Raw genomic sequence first — 19,765 nt, 5'->3', positions numbered from 1 at the left:
CTCTCTTCTGCAGGTTAATAGAGTATCACTACATTTGCGGATAATGCATTCACCGATTCTGCTCTCTTCTGCAGGTTAATAGAGCATCAGAATAACCAGCGTCATTATTTCACCTGTCCGTGGGTGTCTCCTGCAGACTTCCCAGCTTCAAACTTCAGGGCCAGGCCGAAGTCCGCTATGCAGGCTGTCAGGTTGTTCTTCAGAAGCACGTTCTTGCTCTTCATGTCCCTGTCGGAGCCAGAAAGAGAGCGATAAGTAAACCGCAGACAGAGGAACAAGGGGAGTCGGCCTCAATACTATTGATGTGATGGAATGTATTCATTCTACCGGCTGTAACATATATGTGTGTTTTTGTCCCTGTGCCCCCCCCAGAAACAATAACGTTTTTTGGGGGGGGAATTATTTATTTTCATTTCAACTTGATTTAACCGGGTAGGCCAGTGTGCAAAAGAGCAGAAAAAAACTAATATGGGGATGAAGTAGGTAGTTGGTTGAATGGGCTATGTGTACAGCTGCAGTGATCGGTAAGCTGCTCTGACAGCCGATGCTTGAAGTTAGTGAGGGGAGATATACGTCTCCAACTTCAGCGATCTTTGCAATTCGTTCCGTTTTTGATTCAAGGTAGGGCCGGGCTGAGTCGATACCACCCCCCACCCACCTGTGTGCGACGGCGGGCTTGTGTCCGTCCTTCAGCCCAGGGATGTCCTCGTGGAGATAGGCCAGGCCACGGGCCAAGGTCTGGGAGATGTGGCACAGCTCGTTCCACGACACCACGTTGGCCTTCAGGTAATCAGTCAGAGAGCCCTGTGGGGGAAACACAATTAGTGTTTGTCTTTTTTCTATTCACCCTGCAGGATTGTACGCAGAAAAATTAGGACATCTCTGATTCTGCTACAGCTGTGACATGGGGGCGGTAAATGAGTTGTAGTAACACTGTCCAACCACTGGAGGGCAGACAACCTGTAGTTGCCAGTCATTGGAAACCTGCTTCAGGGGCTGACCCTGTGCTGCTTTCAGCCTCTTGTTATATGTGTGGCAGAGGAGGCTGATGGGAAGAGCTATAGGGGGATGGGCTTATTGTAATGTCTGGAATGGGATTAATGGAACGGAGCCAAACAAGCGGCACCCATATGTTTGATGTGGAACCATTTATTCCATCCCAGTTGTTACAATAGTCTGTCCCCCTATAGCTCCCCCCACCAGCCTCCTGTGGTGTGTGGTGTCTGGTCGGTTGGGGTTTTAAGAACAAATAGACCAGGGTTCCCCAACCGGCGACCCGCAGGCCAATTTTATTTGAGACAATGTTTTGAGGGGTCTTTTCAGCTCCAAGTGATTTTAATTTTGGAAATCTCTTCCAAAGTATTCCCACACATAATAGAGAGACATATGAGATTGTATACAAATGTAAGCAAGGTTCAAAAATATGTATTTTTTTTGTCAAATATATCTGTTTGGGCTTCTTGTAGTCAATTATTTGGTCTACAAATTATTTGTAATTACGTTCCGGCCCACTGATCATCCTGTCAAGAAATAATCGTCCCACAGCTGAATCTAGTTCATGATCCCTGAAATAGACAAATGTAAATTTCAACGGACAATCAAGTTTACGTATTCGTACGTTGTCGTGATAGGCTGTGATGAGCCAGAGGTCTATGTCCATGTTGTTGCCTCTCTTCTCCACACCGATAAAGTGGAGCAGGTTCTCGTGTTTCATCCCACTCAGGCTGTAGATCTCATACTCGTTCTGCCATGAAAGCTTGTCCTGCAGGCAACACCCCAACACACAACATTAGGTTCTCTGTAGCTCAGTTGGTAGAGGATGGCGCTTACTACGGCAGGATTGTGGGTTTGATTCCCGGGACCGCCCATATGTAAAATGCTTGCACACATGACTAAGTCCCTTTGGATAATAGCGTCTGTTAAATAATATAAGCTATTAGCTATTTCACCTTGTGTGATGTACAAATATGACATAACTTGAACACAATTTCTAATAGAGGTTAACCTCAAATCAATCAATTATTTGTATAAAGTCCTTTTTTAAAATCTCAACGGCGTACCTCAACTTCCAACTCATACCTGAATGGGGAAGACCTTGACAGCCACGTAGTCGTCGAGGAGCTGAGCCTTCCACACACAGCCGAAGCGCCCCCTGGCTTTGACCTCGATCAACTGCAATGGCTTCTGCCCCATGATGGGCGAGGGAGGGGTGTGTGGCCCCAGTGGGTCCTGTAGCAGAGGGCAGACAGGGAGATAGACAGCAGGTTTGGTACTGGGATCAATGAAAACAGTCATACGCTCTGTACTACCACTGCGCCATAGAGGCTACATACTTGGTGTCGGGCTCAATTCCATTTCAATTCAGTCAATTGATTCAGGAGGTACATTGAAATGCCAATTCTAATTTCCATCATTGCTTCTCAGTTGAGAAGAGCAGAGAGAGAGAGAGAGAGAGAGAGAACAGGTGCACGCCCTCACAGTGTTCGGTCCCCACATGACGCTGATACGCCGGATACAATTCTATTGCATCTAATCAGTTCCCGTCATTGCGCTAACAGGAACAGTCTTTTTCAACTCTAAAAGCTGTGTAACTGCTGGGCACATACTTGGGAAGACAGATCATTATAAAAATAAAGAGTCCAGACTAGACAAGACATCGACGAATCTCATCAGGTTCTCATCGGAAAGATTTCTAGCGTGGAAAACTGTATTCGTTAGTCCAGACACAGAGTGGTGTGAATGTTTTTTTTAAAAAACACTATCTGCAGGGATCATTCCAGGACAAGGAGAGGGCATTCTACTTCAGCTATGTGGTCCCGTGTGGCTCAGTTGGTAGAGCAGGGCACTCGCAACGCCAAGGTTGTGAATTCGATTCACACAGGGGACCAGTATGAAAAAAATGAAATGCACTCGCTACTTACTGTAAGTCGCTCGGGATAAGACTGATAAACGACTAAAACGCTATAAGTGAAATAGAACGGTGATAGAGGACGCCTCCCTACGAGGCACACCACTTTTGACCAGGGCCCGTAGGTCAAAAGTAGTGCACTATATAGGGAACAGGGTGCCTTTTTGGGGCCGCACCCAGAGCCTTCCCAAAAATACTTCGAGGCCTTCACAGGGCATTAGCTCGGTCAGTCCTACCGTCTCTTCAAAGACATGGACCAACATCCGCTTTCAATCAGATCCTTCCATGTTATTACAGGTCTATTTGAAGACCACGGGTATCTCACACAAATCCTCCCGCCTAAAATAGAGAGTATATAAGAGACAGAGGAGAAGAGAGGAGAGGTCTGGGACTCGGATGAAGCTAGGTAATAAAGAGAGGAGAGGTAGCCTCCAGCCTGAGATTACTGCGATGTGTCCCAAATGGCTCCCTATTTTCTGAACTACCTTTGACCAAGGCCTATATGGTTCTGATCAAAAGTGGTGCATTATATATGCAATAGGGGGCCATTTGGGATGCCGGCGTGATCTTGGCCGGGTTGAAAACAAGGAGGGCGTGGCAGTGGCTGCTGTCAGAAGTAAAGCCGTGTATATAGCATATTTATAACTGGGATAGTGTATCGCATGAAGAGCAACATGATCACGAGTGGCCTGGATGGGTCCAGCCTCTCCCTCTGGTCATGGCTTAGGGCAGGGTTAGTCTCATATCAACAACGTGGTAGAGGGGGGCAAGTGGTACAAATTGTGTGTGTTCCAAATATTTAAAAAAAATGGGTCAAGTCAGCTGGTCCTCTGGATTACAACTAATCACTTCCACACACAGAGAGAGAGAGAGAGCGAGAGAGCGAGAGCGAGAGAGAGAGAGAGAGAGAGAGAGAGAGGTGTTCGGGGGGGGCATTGTGGCCCGGCAGAGCTGAGGAATGGTGATAGGGAGGTTGGGGCAGACTCTGACATTGAACACGGTCTCAGTAAACACGCCAGACGCCATCCTGCCCTACACACTTACGCCTGGATTTCCCCATAGTTTCAATAATTAATCAGACGCTTGAATGCTGAGTTGTAAAAGCAGGATTGAAAACCATATTTAGTGTTTAATAGAGAGACGCCCCTGGGTGGAGAGGCGCCCCTGGACACTAATAAAAGGCCCTCAATAGAATTCCACCCAGTTTATATGGCACGACAACAATCATGCGATACAGTACCCAGATGTGAAGAAAAAACCAGCCTGACCCAGGCTCCGTTCGCCAGGTGGTTAGGCGGCTGAATGGCGTGCGTTACACTTTGTCAGCACACCACACTGTGCCACAGGAAATGTAAAAAATATATATCTGACGTCATCTGCACAAACCCACCCAAACCTGGCGCATGAGGCCTTCATCTCCGTCTACTTCAATTACAGCAATTGACATATGACATTGAAAGCACCACGTGCTGCTGGGGGTTAAACAATAGTCCTTTGTTGCGAAACGTTGGCTAAATGTTGACCAGCATCACATCAAAGGCCATATTTGTATTTCAAATTGGTCCAATGCCTCTTTCATCCATGTACTGGCGCAAGACACGGGCTGCGTCCCAAAAGGCACTGTATTCCCTACAGAGTGCACTACGTTTGACCAGAACCCTACGGCCCATGGGCAAAAGTATTGCAGTGGATTCGTATTCAGTGGATTCCCACCCCTCTTTCATGTACATGTCGGCACCAGACATCTTAGTGGCAACCCTTGGTTGCATTGCAACAGACATAAAGTGCAAAATATTATCATCCAAAGTGGACATCCATGCTCATAGAATGCATCTTCGACATTGACCGATTCATGCACTTTGATTGGTCATTGGTTGATTCCATTGTATTTTGCATTACAAAGGATTTTTTTTAAACATGACGTCCATGCAAAAATAGAAAAAAAAGAAAAATATATCCATAAAAGGCAACGATGACTCACATATAGAGGACATTTCAAAGTTACATAAAAAATAAAAAAAACATCCCAAAGAAATAAAAACAAGAATCGGGAAGCAGTCAGAAATGAAATGGGCCCAGTTATCAAGCTCCCTCCCAACCAAAACCCACTGAAATTGAAAAGTGTTGGAGTTTAATTAAACGTATCTTACCTCGATCATTATATGAAAGGCGTGCTTGTTATAGGATAGAAAAGAGGCAAAAAGAAATGATTGTTTTCAGTGAGGTTGAAATGGGGCTAGATAAAGGAGCAACAGTCGCGTCCCTGGATGATAGATGACTCTCTCTCTCCCGCTTTCCTCTTGGGCCTGTGTCGTGGAAGCTGTACCCCCACCCCTTTCTTCTCTCTCGCCCCTCTCTCTCCCGCTTTCCTCTTGGGCCTGTGTCGTGGAAGCTGTGCCCCCACCCCTTTCTTCTCTCTCGCCCCTCTCTCTCCTCCTGGGTCTGGCATGTGAAAGATGTGGCCCTGTGTGTGTAGTCAGCTACTGAATCAATTCCAGCTTCCCCCTGACCTCTCATGGCTGTATGAAAAATAGAGCCCTGATTACAAATATGTTAACAGTATCGCCTGGCGCCGCAGCATGTGATGACCATGTGTTTGTGCTTGTGTGGGTAAGCGAATCTATACGGAGTATACGAAACATCTTTTCCACGACAGAGACTGACCAGTGAGTCCAGGTGAAAGCTATGACCCTATATTGATGTCACCTGTTAAATCCACTTCAATCAGTGTAGATGAAAGGGGAGGAGACCGGTTAAAAATCAGGCTGATTTTTAAGCATTGAACAGGGCTTGGTGGTAGATGCCAGGCGCACCGACGTGTCAACTGCAACACTGCTGGGTTTTTCAACGCTCAACAGTTTCCAGTGTGTATCAAGAACGGTCCACCTCCCAAAGGACCTTCCAGCCAACTTGACACAACTATGGGAAGCATTGGAGTCAACATGGGCCAGCATCCCTGTGGAACGCTTTCCACACCTTGTAGAGTCCATGCCCTGACAAATTGAGGCTGTTCTGAGGGCAAAAAGGAGGAGATGCAACTCAATATTAGGAAGGTGTTCTTAATGTTTTGTACACTCAGTGCAGGCTAGTTTAGAAGTTAAAATAATAAAAATCGAGAAGCCATCTCCTTTTCTGCCTGAGCCTTTCTTTTTTATACTCAAACTGTTTTCATACAGACGTAGGATCTTAATTGCATCACCCCGTTGCAGGAGATCTTTCTTGCAAAGGTTTAAAAGTTTTGTCATTTCCACTTCGAAATGTCAAACTTGTTTTTCCCTAACGGGAAATGTATCAACCCCTACAAAAATGTCAATGAATTATAATCGACATTTCTTGTTGCTGCAGGATTATTTCCCTGGCTCAAATTAAGATACCACATCTGAACGCGATCGTGATTGTGGCGTCCCTTGAAAGGTTGCCAATCCCTTCTCGCTCACTCTCACTCTGCAACAAAGCACAGTTAAGTGTCCACCTTTAAAAAAAGGCTCATTCATAATGCAGAGACCTCAGCTCACGTTCAATAGAGTAAGACAGTTGGCGAGGAGAGTGGCTGCAGTGCCCAAGCAGGACAATCCTAAATGACGTCCCTGTCAGAACTAGCCCTGGGGCCTGTGTATGCATGCACAGCACTGATGCTAGACACTTTGGCAACCTCTAGGACATAGGCCAACAGTTTCCTAGCATTTCCTGTATTCCATTGTTGTATTCGTAACACATAGATGGGTGCTCTTTAATGCACACTCTCCAGGCTCTCCTCACCTGTGTGTCACGGCTGCTCGCCTGGCTACAGCAAAAAAAAAACAAACACGTGAGGGCAAATGAAATGGGGGCGCTTGTTGTAACCAATCAGACATGACACGGTGATTAAGAGCCGAAGTGGGCGAGTTTAGTCCGGGTGTCAAGAGATCAGCTGCTCGCGAGGCACGGCAATCAGCACTTCTGTTCAAAGGAAATGTGTTATGGATTAAACATGGATGCTTTAAGGGCCCAGGGTTAGAGCCAGCCTCCAGGGGAAGGAGGGAGGAAGAGAGGGGAACGGGGGAGAGAGAGAGGGAGTGAGCCTGACTGCATTATTTATTCGTTTCTGCTTTTCCCCCTCACTGTCCCTTTCAGGGCAAAACCGCACACAGGGTGCTCTCTCCTCCATGGCATCGTGGCCACGTAGTGCTGGGCTAGGGAGGCCAGAATAGTCCCAGCTCACCCCAGAAATAGATGACAAACACAGGGAGCCTGCCTGGCCCTGGGATGGAGGTGGAGGAGTGGGGTCAGAACACACTGTTCTGTATGATGCAGTAATCAAGCACAGTAACCAAACATTTCACGGCACCGCGGGCTCCCTCTCAAACACACTGCACAGGGCAACAGGCGGAGGGAAGGCCGTGGCAGTGTTCTGGTGACATTTGTGTTGATTGAACGGCAGCTCACAAAGAGCTGTACAGGAGCAGGCTTGAGAGAGCCACCCTTCTCCGACCTATGACCACAGAGCCCTATCCTCAGTGAGCCTAACCAGGGTGAACAAACGGCAGCTTTGTGTTTGTCCATCGTGTGCCTGTGTGTATGGCCACAGTAGTGGCTGGAGCGCTAAGCAGATACACATTTCACAGTATTAGTGGCAGGCGGTGCCCACGTACACTGCAGGGACCGCACGCACACACACACACACACACACACACACACACACACACACACACGGTCTGAGTTGGGGCTAGGCTTCCTGTCACTCTCCAGCTAATCACATTTGTGTTCGCTTCAGATCAGCAAGTTCCAATGTTCTCTTCTGCCATCCGTTGTTTTGCATCCGTTTCTCTTGCCAATGTTTGTGAGTCACTCCTATATCAAGATTAAAATTCCAAGCAGCGAGGGGTACCTCTTGTGTTTTTCTGTACAGCCGAGACAAGTATGACGAATCATCGGACACACACACACACACACATATCAGTCTTACCTGTGTCGGCACCAGGACGGGCGGGTATGCCAGCTTGTGATGACGGTACATCCAGAAGGAGAAGAGGACGATGGCGGCGATGCCCATAATGGGCACCAGAGAGTACAGCAGAGTGTTGAACAGCTGAGGCTTCTGGTTAAATGGGTTGGAGGTCGCTGTGGACGGGGAACCGGGGGGGAGAAGGCGGTAATGGGGGAGGAGGGGGGGGGAGATGGAGAGAGAATACACCTTTATACAGGAATGCAAACGTGCATAGTTCCCCTCCCCCCTATTGTCATCACACCATACACAATGGTATCAGAAGACTAGTAGTGAAACACTCTAAAAATAGTTCCCAACAAAGCTCAACACATCTGGGTCGCTTCAACAAAATCCTCTAAATAGGGAGATTAACAGTTACATGCAGTTCATGAGAACGTAAGCCAGCAGCCAAAAATAACCCCTGAAACAACCAAGTGACCCAAAAAACAAATAGCTAAGCCTTACTGTGCAGTGCGCCACCTTGTCATATCACAAAGACGTAGTATTTGATGTGATCAGCCACTGCTATGCCATCACAGTTCTCTGCCATCACAGTTCTCTGCCATCACAGACACGGCTGGATTGCTTTATTGCTGCGGTTTCCCTTCCTGTGACACTGAGGTTGTCTGGGGCTGGGCTTGGTGGCCCCGACGGACCCCACTAGTTGCAATACTCTGACTGGGCCCAGACAGGTCCCTACTGGCCCCCATAGAGAGGACAGTGGCCAGCCTGGACACAGAGTTTCAAATTAAAGCAGTAGACCTACAGGCCCTGGTAAAGTAGAAGACCTTGTGTCTCTAGTGTTTGTGAGGGAATATGCCTCAGTGCCTCTTGGGTTATTATTGGGTTATTCTTACTGACTGATCGTCTGTGTTCGGCTGGAAAACTGACAGGAGGAGGATGCGACATTACATCAGCTTCCTGTGTGTGAACTTACATGACGACTTACTTTGGACAGCCTGCGCGTCGGGGCTGTAGAGGAACTTGTCGTTGCACATGTTGCCTTCGCAGCAGCAAAAGAAGACGTCCGGACTCTCTTTCGTCTCCACACATTCGCTACTGCAGCAGAGAGAGAGAGAGAGAGAGAAAGACAGAAGAAGAAAGAAACGAACACCTCAGTCACATAGGTAGAGAGATGAGCGCTGACAGCCCTCCACTGAACCGATCCCCCTCTTTCTCTCTCTGGGGGAGGACGAACTACATCTTTACAGGAAGGGACAGACAACCACTCTAAAAGCCCATTTATGCTTGATCCGAAAATGTGGTCGGAGGCGCCGTATGGATGGCGCGGAGCCTCCGGAGGCCGTCATACAAAGGACAGTATGACCTAAACTAATAAGTGTTGGTCACCATCTGCAAGAAAGGACTGAAGTACAGTGCTTCAGACCAACAACCCTTAAACTTAACCACTAGCCCTAAGTCTAATAAGAATATATGCCATTTAGCAAACACTTTTTTCGTGCTTACATTTTCATATGTCGCAGGTCCCGGGAATCAAACCCACTATCCTGGCATTACAAGCGCCATGCTCTACTAACTGAGCTACAGAGGACCACTAAGCCCTACGTCTACCGTCTTGCCTCAGAATAAGACACGACCTAACCTGTCATAGCAGTTGACATCGTCCAGCCAGCAGCCCTGCTTGACGATCTCGATGGTTCCCGAGATGTTTTTCCAGGTGGCGAAGCAGTGGAGCCTCTTGTCCTTGTCTCCGTAGCAAGGCTCGATGCCACTGCGGTTGGTTCGCTCCTTCTCCCAGCTGGAGTTGTAGTAAACGCACTCCTGTGTCTCCGAGCGACCCAGGATTGCACCTACGGGACATAGCAAGAGATACACCAGCAGAACAAGTCATTCACAGCCTGTATTCCACATACGTTACAGCCTGTATTCCACATACGTTACAGCCTGTATTCCACATACGTTACAGCCTGTATTCCACATACGTTACAGCCTGTATTCCACATACGTTACAGCCTGTATTCCACATACGTTACAGCCTTATTCCACATACGTTACAGCCTTATTCCACATACGTTACAGCCTTATTCCACATAAGTTACAGCCTGTATTCTACATACATTACAGCCTTATTCTAAAATTGATCAAATCAAAAATGTTAATCTACACACAATACACCATAATGACAAAGCAAAAAATGTTTTTTTTTAGAATTGTTAGCACTTTTTTTTTTAAATACAAAAATACCTTATTTAAATAAGTATTCAGACCTTTTGCTATGAGTCTCGAAATTGAGCTCAGGTGTATCCTGTTTCCATTGACAATCATTGAGATGTTTCTACAACTTGATTGGAGTCCACCTGTGGTATATTCAATTGATTGGACATGATTTGGAAATGCACACACTATAAGGTCCCACAGCTGCATAGTCCCACAGTTGACAGAGAAAGAAACCAAGCCATGAGGTCAAAGGAATTGTCCGTAGAGCTCCAAGAAAGGATTGTGTCGAGGCACAGATCTGGGGAAGGGTACCCAAAAAGTTCTGCAGCATTGAAGGTCCCCAAGAACACAGTGTCTTCCATCATTCTTAAATGGAAGTTTGGAACCACCAAGACTCTTCCTAGAGCTGGCCGCCCTGCCAAACTGAGCAATTGGGGGAGAAGAGCCTTGGTCAGGGAGGTGACCAAGAACTCGATGGTCACTCTGACAGAGCTCCAGAGCTCCTCTGTGGAGATGGGAGAACCTTCCAGACGGACAACCATCTCTGCAGCACTCCAACAATCAGGCCTTTAAGGTAGAGTGGCCAGACCGAAGCCACTCCTCAGTAAAAGTCACATGACAGCCTGCTTGGAGTTTACCAAAAAGGTACCTAAAGGACTCTCAGACCATGAGAAACAAGATTCTCTGGACAACGGCTTCAGGACAAGTCTCTGAATGTCCTTGAGTGGCCCATCCAGAGCTCGGACTTGCACCTGATTGAACATCTCTGGCGAGACCTGAATATAGCTGTGCAGCGACGCTCCCCAGCCAACCTGACAGAGAATGGGAGAAACTCCCCAAAATACAGGTGTGCCAAGCTTGTAGGGTCATATCCAAGAAGATTCAAGGCTGTAATCACTGTCAAAAGGTGCTTCAACAAAATAGTATTTCAGGGTTTTTTTTTACTCTAAAAAACTGTTTTTGCTTTGTAACTATGGTGTTTTGTCTGTAGATTGATGAAGGGGGGAAAAACAATTTAATAAAAGTTAGAATAAGGCTGTCATGTAACAAAATGTGGAATAAGACAATGTGTCTGGATACTTAACGAATGCACCGTACAAACATAGGCTAACCGAGCTCATAACAGGGCAGCGATGGCCTCAACGAGTGTTCATTCATGTCATGTGTTCAGTTCACTGGACAGTAGTGTACAGATGTCAAACAGGGCTGCTTTTACTATCTGACTGATTGATTAACTGACGGGAGGCTAAATGTGGCACTCTGGTTATAGCCTGGGTGTCCTTAAAAGACACAGACCGATGCCGTGCGCACACAGGAAAACAACACGTGCATTTTGAAATAGAACAGCTAGGCTATTGATGTGCACAGCAGCTTCCATGTAACTGAGGTCGGGGTCTAACTTTAGCTACGTCATGTATTTTTCAGCAGGGCACTGACTGAATCAGGCAGGCTGAAATAAAACGGGCTACAGAAGTCAAGTGCTTTGGGCCAGAGTCGTGCTGCAGTGGTAGGTCGTTTTAAACGCCTACGTAAACAGCATCCAGGCTGAGGGCACATTCTACCAAAATGGCGGTGGTTAAGGTGAGTTTTCCCCTTTCTATGTAAAAGCGCTTTGGGTACCTCGATTTGTGGGAAGGAGCTATTTAAATCCAATCCTCACCTTTGGTGTGCTTTGCACTTGCCTCACGCAGTTACTGCACACACAGGGGGGGCAAAGTCCAGCAATAATCATTAAGGGAGGAGCTTTGCCTCTGATGCATGGGGGATTTGTTGATTCGATATATAAGTGGTCAAAACAAGATGATTCCATACAAACAGACCTCAGTTTCCACCTATTAAACAGGTGAAACAAAATTGTTCCAGACGGTAAGAGAAGGAGTACTGCTCTCAATGCTCTGTCCTCCTGCTCTAAGCTACCATTCTTCCAGTGGGAATCCTCTAATTCCCGCCTCACAACCCTGAGAAGACCCATGTTCGGGAACCAGACTCCCGACCCTGGTCCTCCTGCCGCTTCAGCTTTCTCTGGTTGGTTCTCTCACTCAGGAGCTAAGAACAGCTCTGGCAGTGGGCTGTGCCGCTCTGTGCCCAGGCTGTAGGCCACTGTAGGGCCGTTTGTATCCCCTGGCAGCCTGCCTCTCTGGTCTCTCATACCCTGGCTCGGCTTGGCAGACCTGGGCTCAACAACACCACGTCACTGCCTCACTCACAGCCTGCCAGGACTGCTGTGTGTGGGTGGGAGGCCAAACTCTCTCCTCACAGAGATGAAAGGCATTGCTGGGAATCAGGTGCAGGTGGTTCTCTCTTCCTGTATACAAGAATATGCTGTTTTATGGAAGCCTTTGGGCAATTCCATGGTAACGAAATGACGCTTTTGACTCAGGAGTTCTCACTTGAAATGTATGCTAATCAAAAAATGAGAATTATGGTAGAATCTCCCTCTATTTATGCACGTTTTCCAAAAACTCTTAAAAATCAGCTCCGAATTAAGATTGCAAAATGTCTGCAGACAGAATGTGGTGTCAGCTATGACATGACACCAGTTTATTTTGGTTATTGACCTACGGTAGGTAGTAAGTGGATTTGCATCTGGTAACGGAATTACGAGAGAGGCAGAAAGAGAGAGAGAGGGAGAGTGGGGAGGTTGTCCAGATGGTTTTCACAGTCTTGCGTTGGCCACCAGGCAACAGAAGAAGAAAAAAAACAGTTATGAGCTGAACATAACAGTATGCCAGTGGAAGGGAGAACAGTAGCAGGTGGATTTACATCTGGTAACGGAATTACGAGAGAGGCAGAAAGAGAGAGAGTGGGAGGTTGTCCTGACGGTTTTCACAGTCTTGCGTTGACCACCAGACAACAGAAGAAAAAAGTTATGTTAAAAGTTATGAGCTGAACATAACAGTATGCCAGTGGAAGGGAGAACAGTAGCAGTAGAGGAACCTTGACTAAGGTTCCTCAGTCAAGCAGTGAATATCAAACACAGATTCAACTACAAAGACCAGGGAGGCCTCACAAAGGAGGGCACCAATCGGTAGATGAGTATAAAATACACTGAATATCCCTTTGATCATGGTGAAGTTATTACACTTTGGATGGTGTATCACCCAGTCACTAGAAAAATACAGGCTTCCTTCCTAACGCAGTTGCTGGAGAGGAAGGAAACCGCTCAGGGATTTCACCATCAGGTAAACGGTGACTTTAAAACAGTTAAAGAGTTTAATGGCTGTAAAGAAAACTGAGGATGGATCCACAACATTATAGTTACTCCACAATACTAACCTAAATGACAGAGTGAAAAGAAGGAAGCCTGTACAGAATGAAAATATTCCAAAACATGCATCGTGTTTTCAATAAGGCACTAAGGTAAAACTGCAAAAAATGTGGCAAAGGAATTAACTTTATGTCCTTAATAGAAATCATTATGTTAGGGGCAAATCCAACACAACACATCACTGAGTACCACTCTTCATACAGTATTTTCAAGCATGGTGGTAGCTGCATCATGTTATGGGTATGCTTATCATCGTCAAGGACTAGGGAGTTTGTTTGGGATAAAAATAACAATGGAATAGAGCATTCCAACTGACACTGGGACACAAATTCACCTTTCAGCAAGACAATAACCTAAAACACAAGGGCAAATATACACTGGAGTTGCTTACCAAGAAGACATTGAATGTTCCTGAGTGGCCTAGTTACAGTTTTGACATAAATAGCTTTAAAATCTCTGGCAAGACTTGAAAAGGGCTGTCTAGCAATGACCAACAACCAACTTGACAGAGCTTGAAGTTTAAAAATAATAATGTACAAATATATAGTAAAATCCAGGTGTGCAAAGCTCTTAGGGACTTACCCAGAAAGACTCGGCTGTAATCGCTGCCAAAGGTGATCCTAGCATGTATTGACTCAGGGGTGTCAATTCGTATGTAAATTATATATTTCTATATTTAATTTAATAGATTTGCAAACATTTCTAAAAACATGTTTTCCATTTGTCATTATGGGGTATTGTGTGTAGATGGGTGAGAAAAAAAGTACATTTCATCCATTTTGAATTCAGGATGTAACAACAAAATGTGGAATAAATCAAGGGGTATGAATACTTTCTGAAGGCACCTTACTGTGATTGTTTACAAGTAAAATGGTAATAAAAAAATAGCTAAGAGCAATTTCTCAAGCAAGAATTTTGCTAGGACTGTAGGAGTGGTTTGAGTGGAGAGGGGTGGGGGGGGGATGTGCTGTTCTTGGCAGAGAGGTTTTTAACTCTTTCTTATTGGCCTAATAAACACATGGTGATGTCACCATGGAAGGCCAAAACTCCATCTCACCAAAACTGGCTGAAATTTTAGCAGTCTTTTTAAACGCTCTTACACTAAAAGGAATTTTTATAAAATGTCATAATATTATTCCAACCTCAGTGTGGAAATATATATAAAACACAAGAAAATCTAATTTACGACTGCACTGCCTTCTACGGGATCGGTGTCTCTAAACAGGGACAGTTGTTGCTAACATGCGCTATTGTGACTAGAATGACGTTGTAAACAACAGCCAACTTTCTGGGACATGGACATGTCTTATATGGGCAGAAATCTTATATTCTTGTTAATCTAACTGCAGTGTCCAATTTACAATAGCTATTACAGGGGAAATAATAGCATGCTATTGTTTGAAGAGAATGTACAAAAACAAAACTCATCACGGCAACTGATTCGATACACACACCCCTGAAGGTAAATAATGTACTTACATTCAGTAATCTTGCTCTGATTTGTCATCCTGAGGGTCCCAGAGATAAAATGTAGCATAGTTTGTTTAAAAAAATACATTTTTATATTCAAATGTAGGAACAAGGTTCTGCAGTTTGAACCCCTGCATCATTTTCTAGTTTAAAAAAAAAATGTATGGATAGCCAGGGTTATAGTCAGACATCAACACAAACAAAGCTTGAGTTTGGTGAGTCTGCTAGATCAGAGACAGTAGAGATGACCAGGGATGTTCTCTTGATAAGTGTGTGAATTAGACCATTTCCCTGTTCTGCTAAGCGTTCAAAATGTAACGAGTACTTTTGGGTGTCAGGGAAAATGTATGGAGTAAAAAGTACACAATTTTCTTCAGGAATGTAGTAAAAGTTGTCAAAAAATAAGTAAAGTAAAGTACAGATACCCCAAAAAACTACTTAAGTAGTACATAAGTATTTTAACTCAAGTACTTTACACCACTGATGTCGTCTATGCCTCCCATTCCATTCGTTTGACCAGAAATCAAAGCCTTATCTTACTCCTCATTTTTAGGATCGAAAACGCTTGAAAAAGATCAACAAAATGCCTCAACTTCTCAAATATAGACTAGCTTTCATTTGACACCCAATTGGACATGCTCTATCGTGCTCATGGGTCCTTTTTTTTAGATGGAAAATACCCTCTACATAAATTAGCCAATGGAGCTCTACAGCACAAACTAAGCAATATTGCACACAATGTCCATGCATCCCGTAGGCTCAGTTGGAACACTAGACTACTGAACAGAATGGAAGCAAAATACTTCTGACAGAAATGCTCAATCAATCTCCCGACTCGATCGCTAGTTACAGCTCCTTCAGATACCAATCAGGGTGAGTGCATTGCATAGCCCACACAAAGGGGCACATATGCCTTAAGAACACATTCCCTCCCACACAAACAGCACACAGCAGCACTGCGTCCCAAATGGCACCCTATTCCCTACATAGCGCGCTATTTTCGAACCAGGGCCTCTGGTCAAAAGTAGTGCGCTATGTAGGGAATAGGGGGGCATTTGTGACACATTTTAAGCTTCACGGTACAGAACAACGCTTTGCTAGAACAACGTGAAAAGTGTTGAAAAAGGACGATTTATGTGTCTGCAGAGAGATAATATATGGGTGGGAGTGAGAAACTTCTCGGAAACATCTCAAAGAATTTCAGAATGACTCAATTAGTCATTTGTTGAAGTGATTTGTGGGATTCAGGTTCAACTCAAGATGAAACAAATGATGGGTGGATGTTTATGGCGTCATGCCTTTTCCTTACGAAACACTGCAATGAGGATTTCCGGGCAGGAGTGGGTATGAATAAACATTCAACAGAATAAACAGGCCACAATAAAACAAACAGCCTGAAAATAAACCAAACAGTTTATAAACCTAATATCCAGAGATTGAAGTTCAGAGGAAGAACTCAAGAATGACTACAGTCCAGGCTCACTGTTTAAAACCAAACCATTCCTAACCACAAGCCTCTGTTGAACAGAACAGATACGTGTGACATGTTTTCAATGAAAGTAGTTCATCCTTCTGTTTAACAAAAGTCATCCGCCGGAATTAATGTAATCCACAAAGCATGTAACAGAATAGTCACAACACTTTGCGAAACTAGCCTGGAGGAACCATATGGTTTCAAGCCTCATCATAATCGGAGCTGTTTTTTTGTGGTTAGCCAAAACAACACTCGAGGGCCAGGCATTCAGACTTAACAAAAACATCCCTCACCACAGGTTTACAATGAGCTAACCCGCAAACCTCTGTCAACTCATGATCCCTTGTTAGAAGGAGCTGTCGTTGAAGTGTTAAGATAACACAATGTCGGAGGAAATGTCAATATACAGAAGTCTTTGCGCTACAGAAGACATGGTGGTGGTACTACTACTGTACACGGAGAGAGACCAGCGCTGCTCACAACAATGCTAACTCTGATTTGCCTCCTGCTCAGAGTGTAGCCTAACTATCACTCTGCCCTGAGTGCCCTCCATTTCTAGCTTGGAAAACATCTTTGTCCTCAGATGTACTGAAACATGCCCACAGTATAAACATCAACAGAGGTTGAGAGAACATTCATTGACTACCTTCAGGACAAGCAGATGCAAAGTGAACATTGCCCACCAGACGACCTCTCATTCCCCACTCAACCTAAACGCAATCCAATGGTCGTGGTTTAGATAAAAGGCAATGGCCCTGTCTATGTACAAGCACACTGACTGACTGGCAGGCTGGTGGACTGCAGTACAGGGAGTGAGTCTGGACTTGGCAGCCTCACCAAAGGCTCCCCGACACCCAGCCTGCCTGACTTGCTGCCTGTCCAGAAGCCAAAAGGCGATGCTGGGACTGCGAAGGTAATCATATGAGCTTGAGGCCCGGAGCATTTCAGAGTTAAAGGGCTCCGCTCAGTCCAGTGGCTCTGGGACGGGTCTGAGAGACAGACAGGCAGCATGGATGGATGGGCGAGAGAGCGATAATGAGAGGAGAGAGAGAGTGCGTGAGAGAGAGCAGCATCTGAAGATTTGAGGCAATTCTACACATTTTGTAATTTTATAATATCTGAATGAGAATGATTTTGTTAGTCAATGTGGCCCCCCTAGAGATCATAGCCCCTGGGCAGGTGCCCGGTTGGTATTCGACCATGATTAATACAAGTTTGGATAGCTGGCCAGACTAACTACCAATCTAAAAATTGTTAGTCGACATGGCTAATTGAGTGACGTAAGAGAAAAACTGCTGATACACAACCACATTTCGAAATTGCACTTTGTCTATTCTATTATCCTTAACCTCCCAGAAATGTCACTTGTGTTTCTTACGTCAGGAACCGGCCCTGCATGGGGGACCTCCTGTACTGCTGCGTGTGTGTGTGTGTAAACCAAACTATTCATTAAACACTTGGCATAGTCATAGCACAGGGTGGAATTGCTCATGTCGTTGACTAAATTAAATAAATAATTTACTAACTGCCGTAAGCAGAGATTAAAATAATTAGCTGGGATGCGTTTGTTCAGAGACCGTAGGTTATGTGTTGGCTGTTGGAATCTTGCAAGAATATTAAAATCGGCACAAAGACACAGAGCAAATATCCTAGCGAATAATGATTATTGACGATTCGCTTGTTGATTTTGTGAGAGATTGGCCTACAGAACGCAAATAAACTCCACACAGAATTGCTTCAAGCTGGGTGCGTCTTTACCCTTAGAAAAAAAAACAATCCCTGTTCTCGTGATGATGCCCAGCGCTAAGAAGGAGTGAAAGGGAATTCATTTGAGAAATCGCCAGAGTGAGTCTTTAATTCAGTCGCTCCCAGAGTACAACATTACACCAGCCTTTACAGTGGACTGATTTCAGGGGTCACTCCAGGATAAACTGGAGTGAAGAATGTATTTTTACTCCTTTTTCATGACATCAAATTGGTAGTTACAGTCTTGTCCCATTGCTGCAACTCCCGTACGGACTCGGGAGAGGCGAAGGTCCAGAGCCGTGCGTCCCCCCGAAACACAGCCCTGCCAAACCGCACTGCCTCTTGACACACTGCTCGCTTAAGCCGGATGCCAGCAGCACCAACGTGTCAGAGGAATCACCGTACAACTGGCAACCAAAGTCAGCGTGCATGCTCCAAACTCTCCCTAACCCGGGCGACGCAGGGCCCAATTGTGCGCCGCCTCATGGGTCTCCCAGTTGCGGCCGGCTGCGACACAGCCTGGGATCGAACCCGGGTCTGTAGTGATGCCTCAAGCACTAGCGATGCAGTGCCTTAGACCGCTGCGCCACTCGGGAGAACCTGAAGAAGGGTTTTAACAGAGTGTTGGCTGCTGCCTTTACCTTTCCTTTCTGATTTAGAAGTAACTGACTGAGAAGCCATAACGTAGATGGAACTAAGAGATGAGAGAAGTTAAGAGCCTCAACTCGGGGACTTGGTATCTAGCACGTACCACTCTATGAGGGACTGGCAGGGGTGACTGTCCTTAAAAGACAGGTGTTGAGGTCGGAAATATGGTTCTTTTGAAAAAGAAAAAAAAGTATTCGATTCCACAGGTAGGCTCTCAGGCTAGCCAGTTTCTGCAAGCGTCACTAGTGTTTCTCAGTAGCTGGAGTGTAGATCAGTCCTGAATTAATTTCATGTTCAGCTTACCAAGCCTTCAGGTAACCTCCCCTCAGGCAATGTTGCCAGTGTACAGGAATGGAAAGAAGTTAAACGGTAATGATTTTACCTCCAAAAGCACTGGAGCTAGCCAAAGGCAAGAGTGCAGAGGTCTCACGACACTTAGCACTGGCTTGGTGGGGAGAGTAGTGGGCATGGGTTGAGAAATACTTATTGGACAAGTTCAGGTACTACCTCCCCGTTTCACTCAGTTACTTTGGATCTTGTTTTAGCGTTTTGTTCCGACTGAATTTACAACCCAGGTTCTCTGCAGTTGACCAGGAGCAGCGTTTACCACTACAACGTTCTAGCTGGACGAGTGACTTGTTGCAGTCTGTCAAACTGAAAAATTGGGCCAATTACAGCCAGCTGTTTTGTCTGGTTTGGTGTCACAGCAGCTGCTGAGGCTCGTAGCTGATACGCAGAAAGCATCGCAATTAGCACCCTTTCCCCTATATAGTGCCCTACGAGTGACCCGGGCCCCATTAGAGCTGCATGGTTGAAACACTGCTTACTTCTGCAGAGCTGAGATCCTACAGAGTCAGCACTAATTGTACTGACACAGTTTATATATAGCCTGATGTTTCTTTTCCCAGGGCCATCATGCTTTCACGTGACGTTAGGGAAAACCCTTTACGTCAGGCATTCTAGGGTCCAGTTTAGATAAATAAAGCAGTGTCAGGAAGCGGAGTAGCAGACGCCTGAAGAAATTGTTTTTCTTTTCTTTCTCTTCTCGGCGATGTCGAGAGTACCGGGGCGTCGTATTACAATACCACCAACAACAACGGGCAGGAA

The 19,765-nt window shown here is 45.6% G+C and overlaps 1 protein-coding gene across 3 annotated transcripts in view; it reads right to left on the bottom strand.

Annotated features, from left to right (window-relative positions):
• The window catches only part of LOC112253978 (activin receptor type-2A), a 35,477-nt gene that overhangs the window by 3,469 nt on the left and 12,243 nt on the right, over window positions 1-19,765 (bottom strand). For 2 of the 3 annotated variants that reach the window (XM_024426145.2, XM_024426147.2), the window contains exons 2-8: window positions 9,478-9,685; window positions 8,812-8,933; window positions 7,854-8,008; window positions 2,080-2,229; window positions 1,619-1,762; window positions 659-804; window positions 114-228 (exon numbers count right to left, since the gene is read on the bottom strand). In XM_024426145.2, the coding sequence (XP_024281913.1) occupies window positions 114-228; window positions 659-804; window positions 1,619-1,762; window positions 2,080-2,229; window positions 7,854-8,008; window positions 8,812-8,933; window positions 9,478-9,685 (1,040 nt within the window). The remainder of the gene's footprint in view (window positions 1-113; window positions 229-658; window positions 805-1,618; window positions 1,763-2,079; window positions 2,230-7,853; window positions 8,009-8,811; window positions 8,934-9,477; window positions 9,686-19,765) is intronic. The other variant, XM_024426146.2, reaches the window with a different exon arrangement.

The sequence above is a fragment of the Oncorhynchus tshawytscha genome, linkage group LG07 (assembly GCF_018296145.1).
Source record: "Oncorhynchus tshawytscha isolate Ot180627B linkage group LG07, Otsh_v2.0, whole genome shotgun sequence".
NCBI lineage: Eukaryota > Metazoa > Chordata > Actinopteri > Salmoniformes > Salmonidae > Oncorhynchus > Oncorhynchus tshawytscha.
Note: the sequence above shows the minus strand (reverse complement) of the source record. Positions and strands in the feature narration are given on the sequence as shown.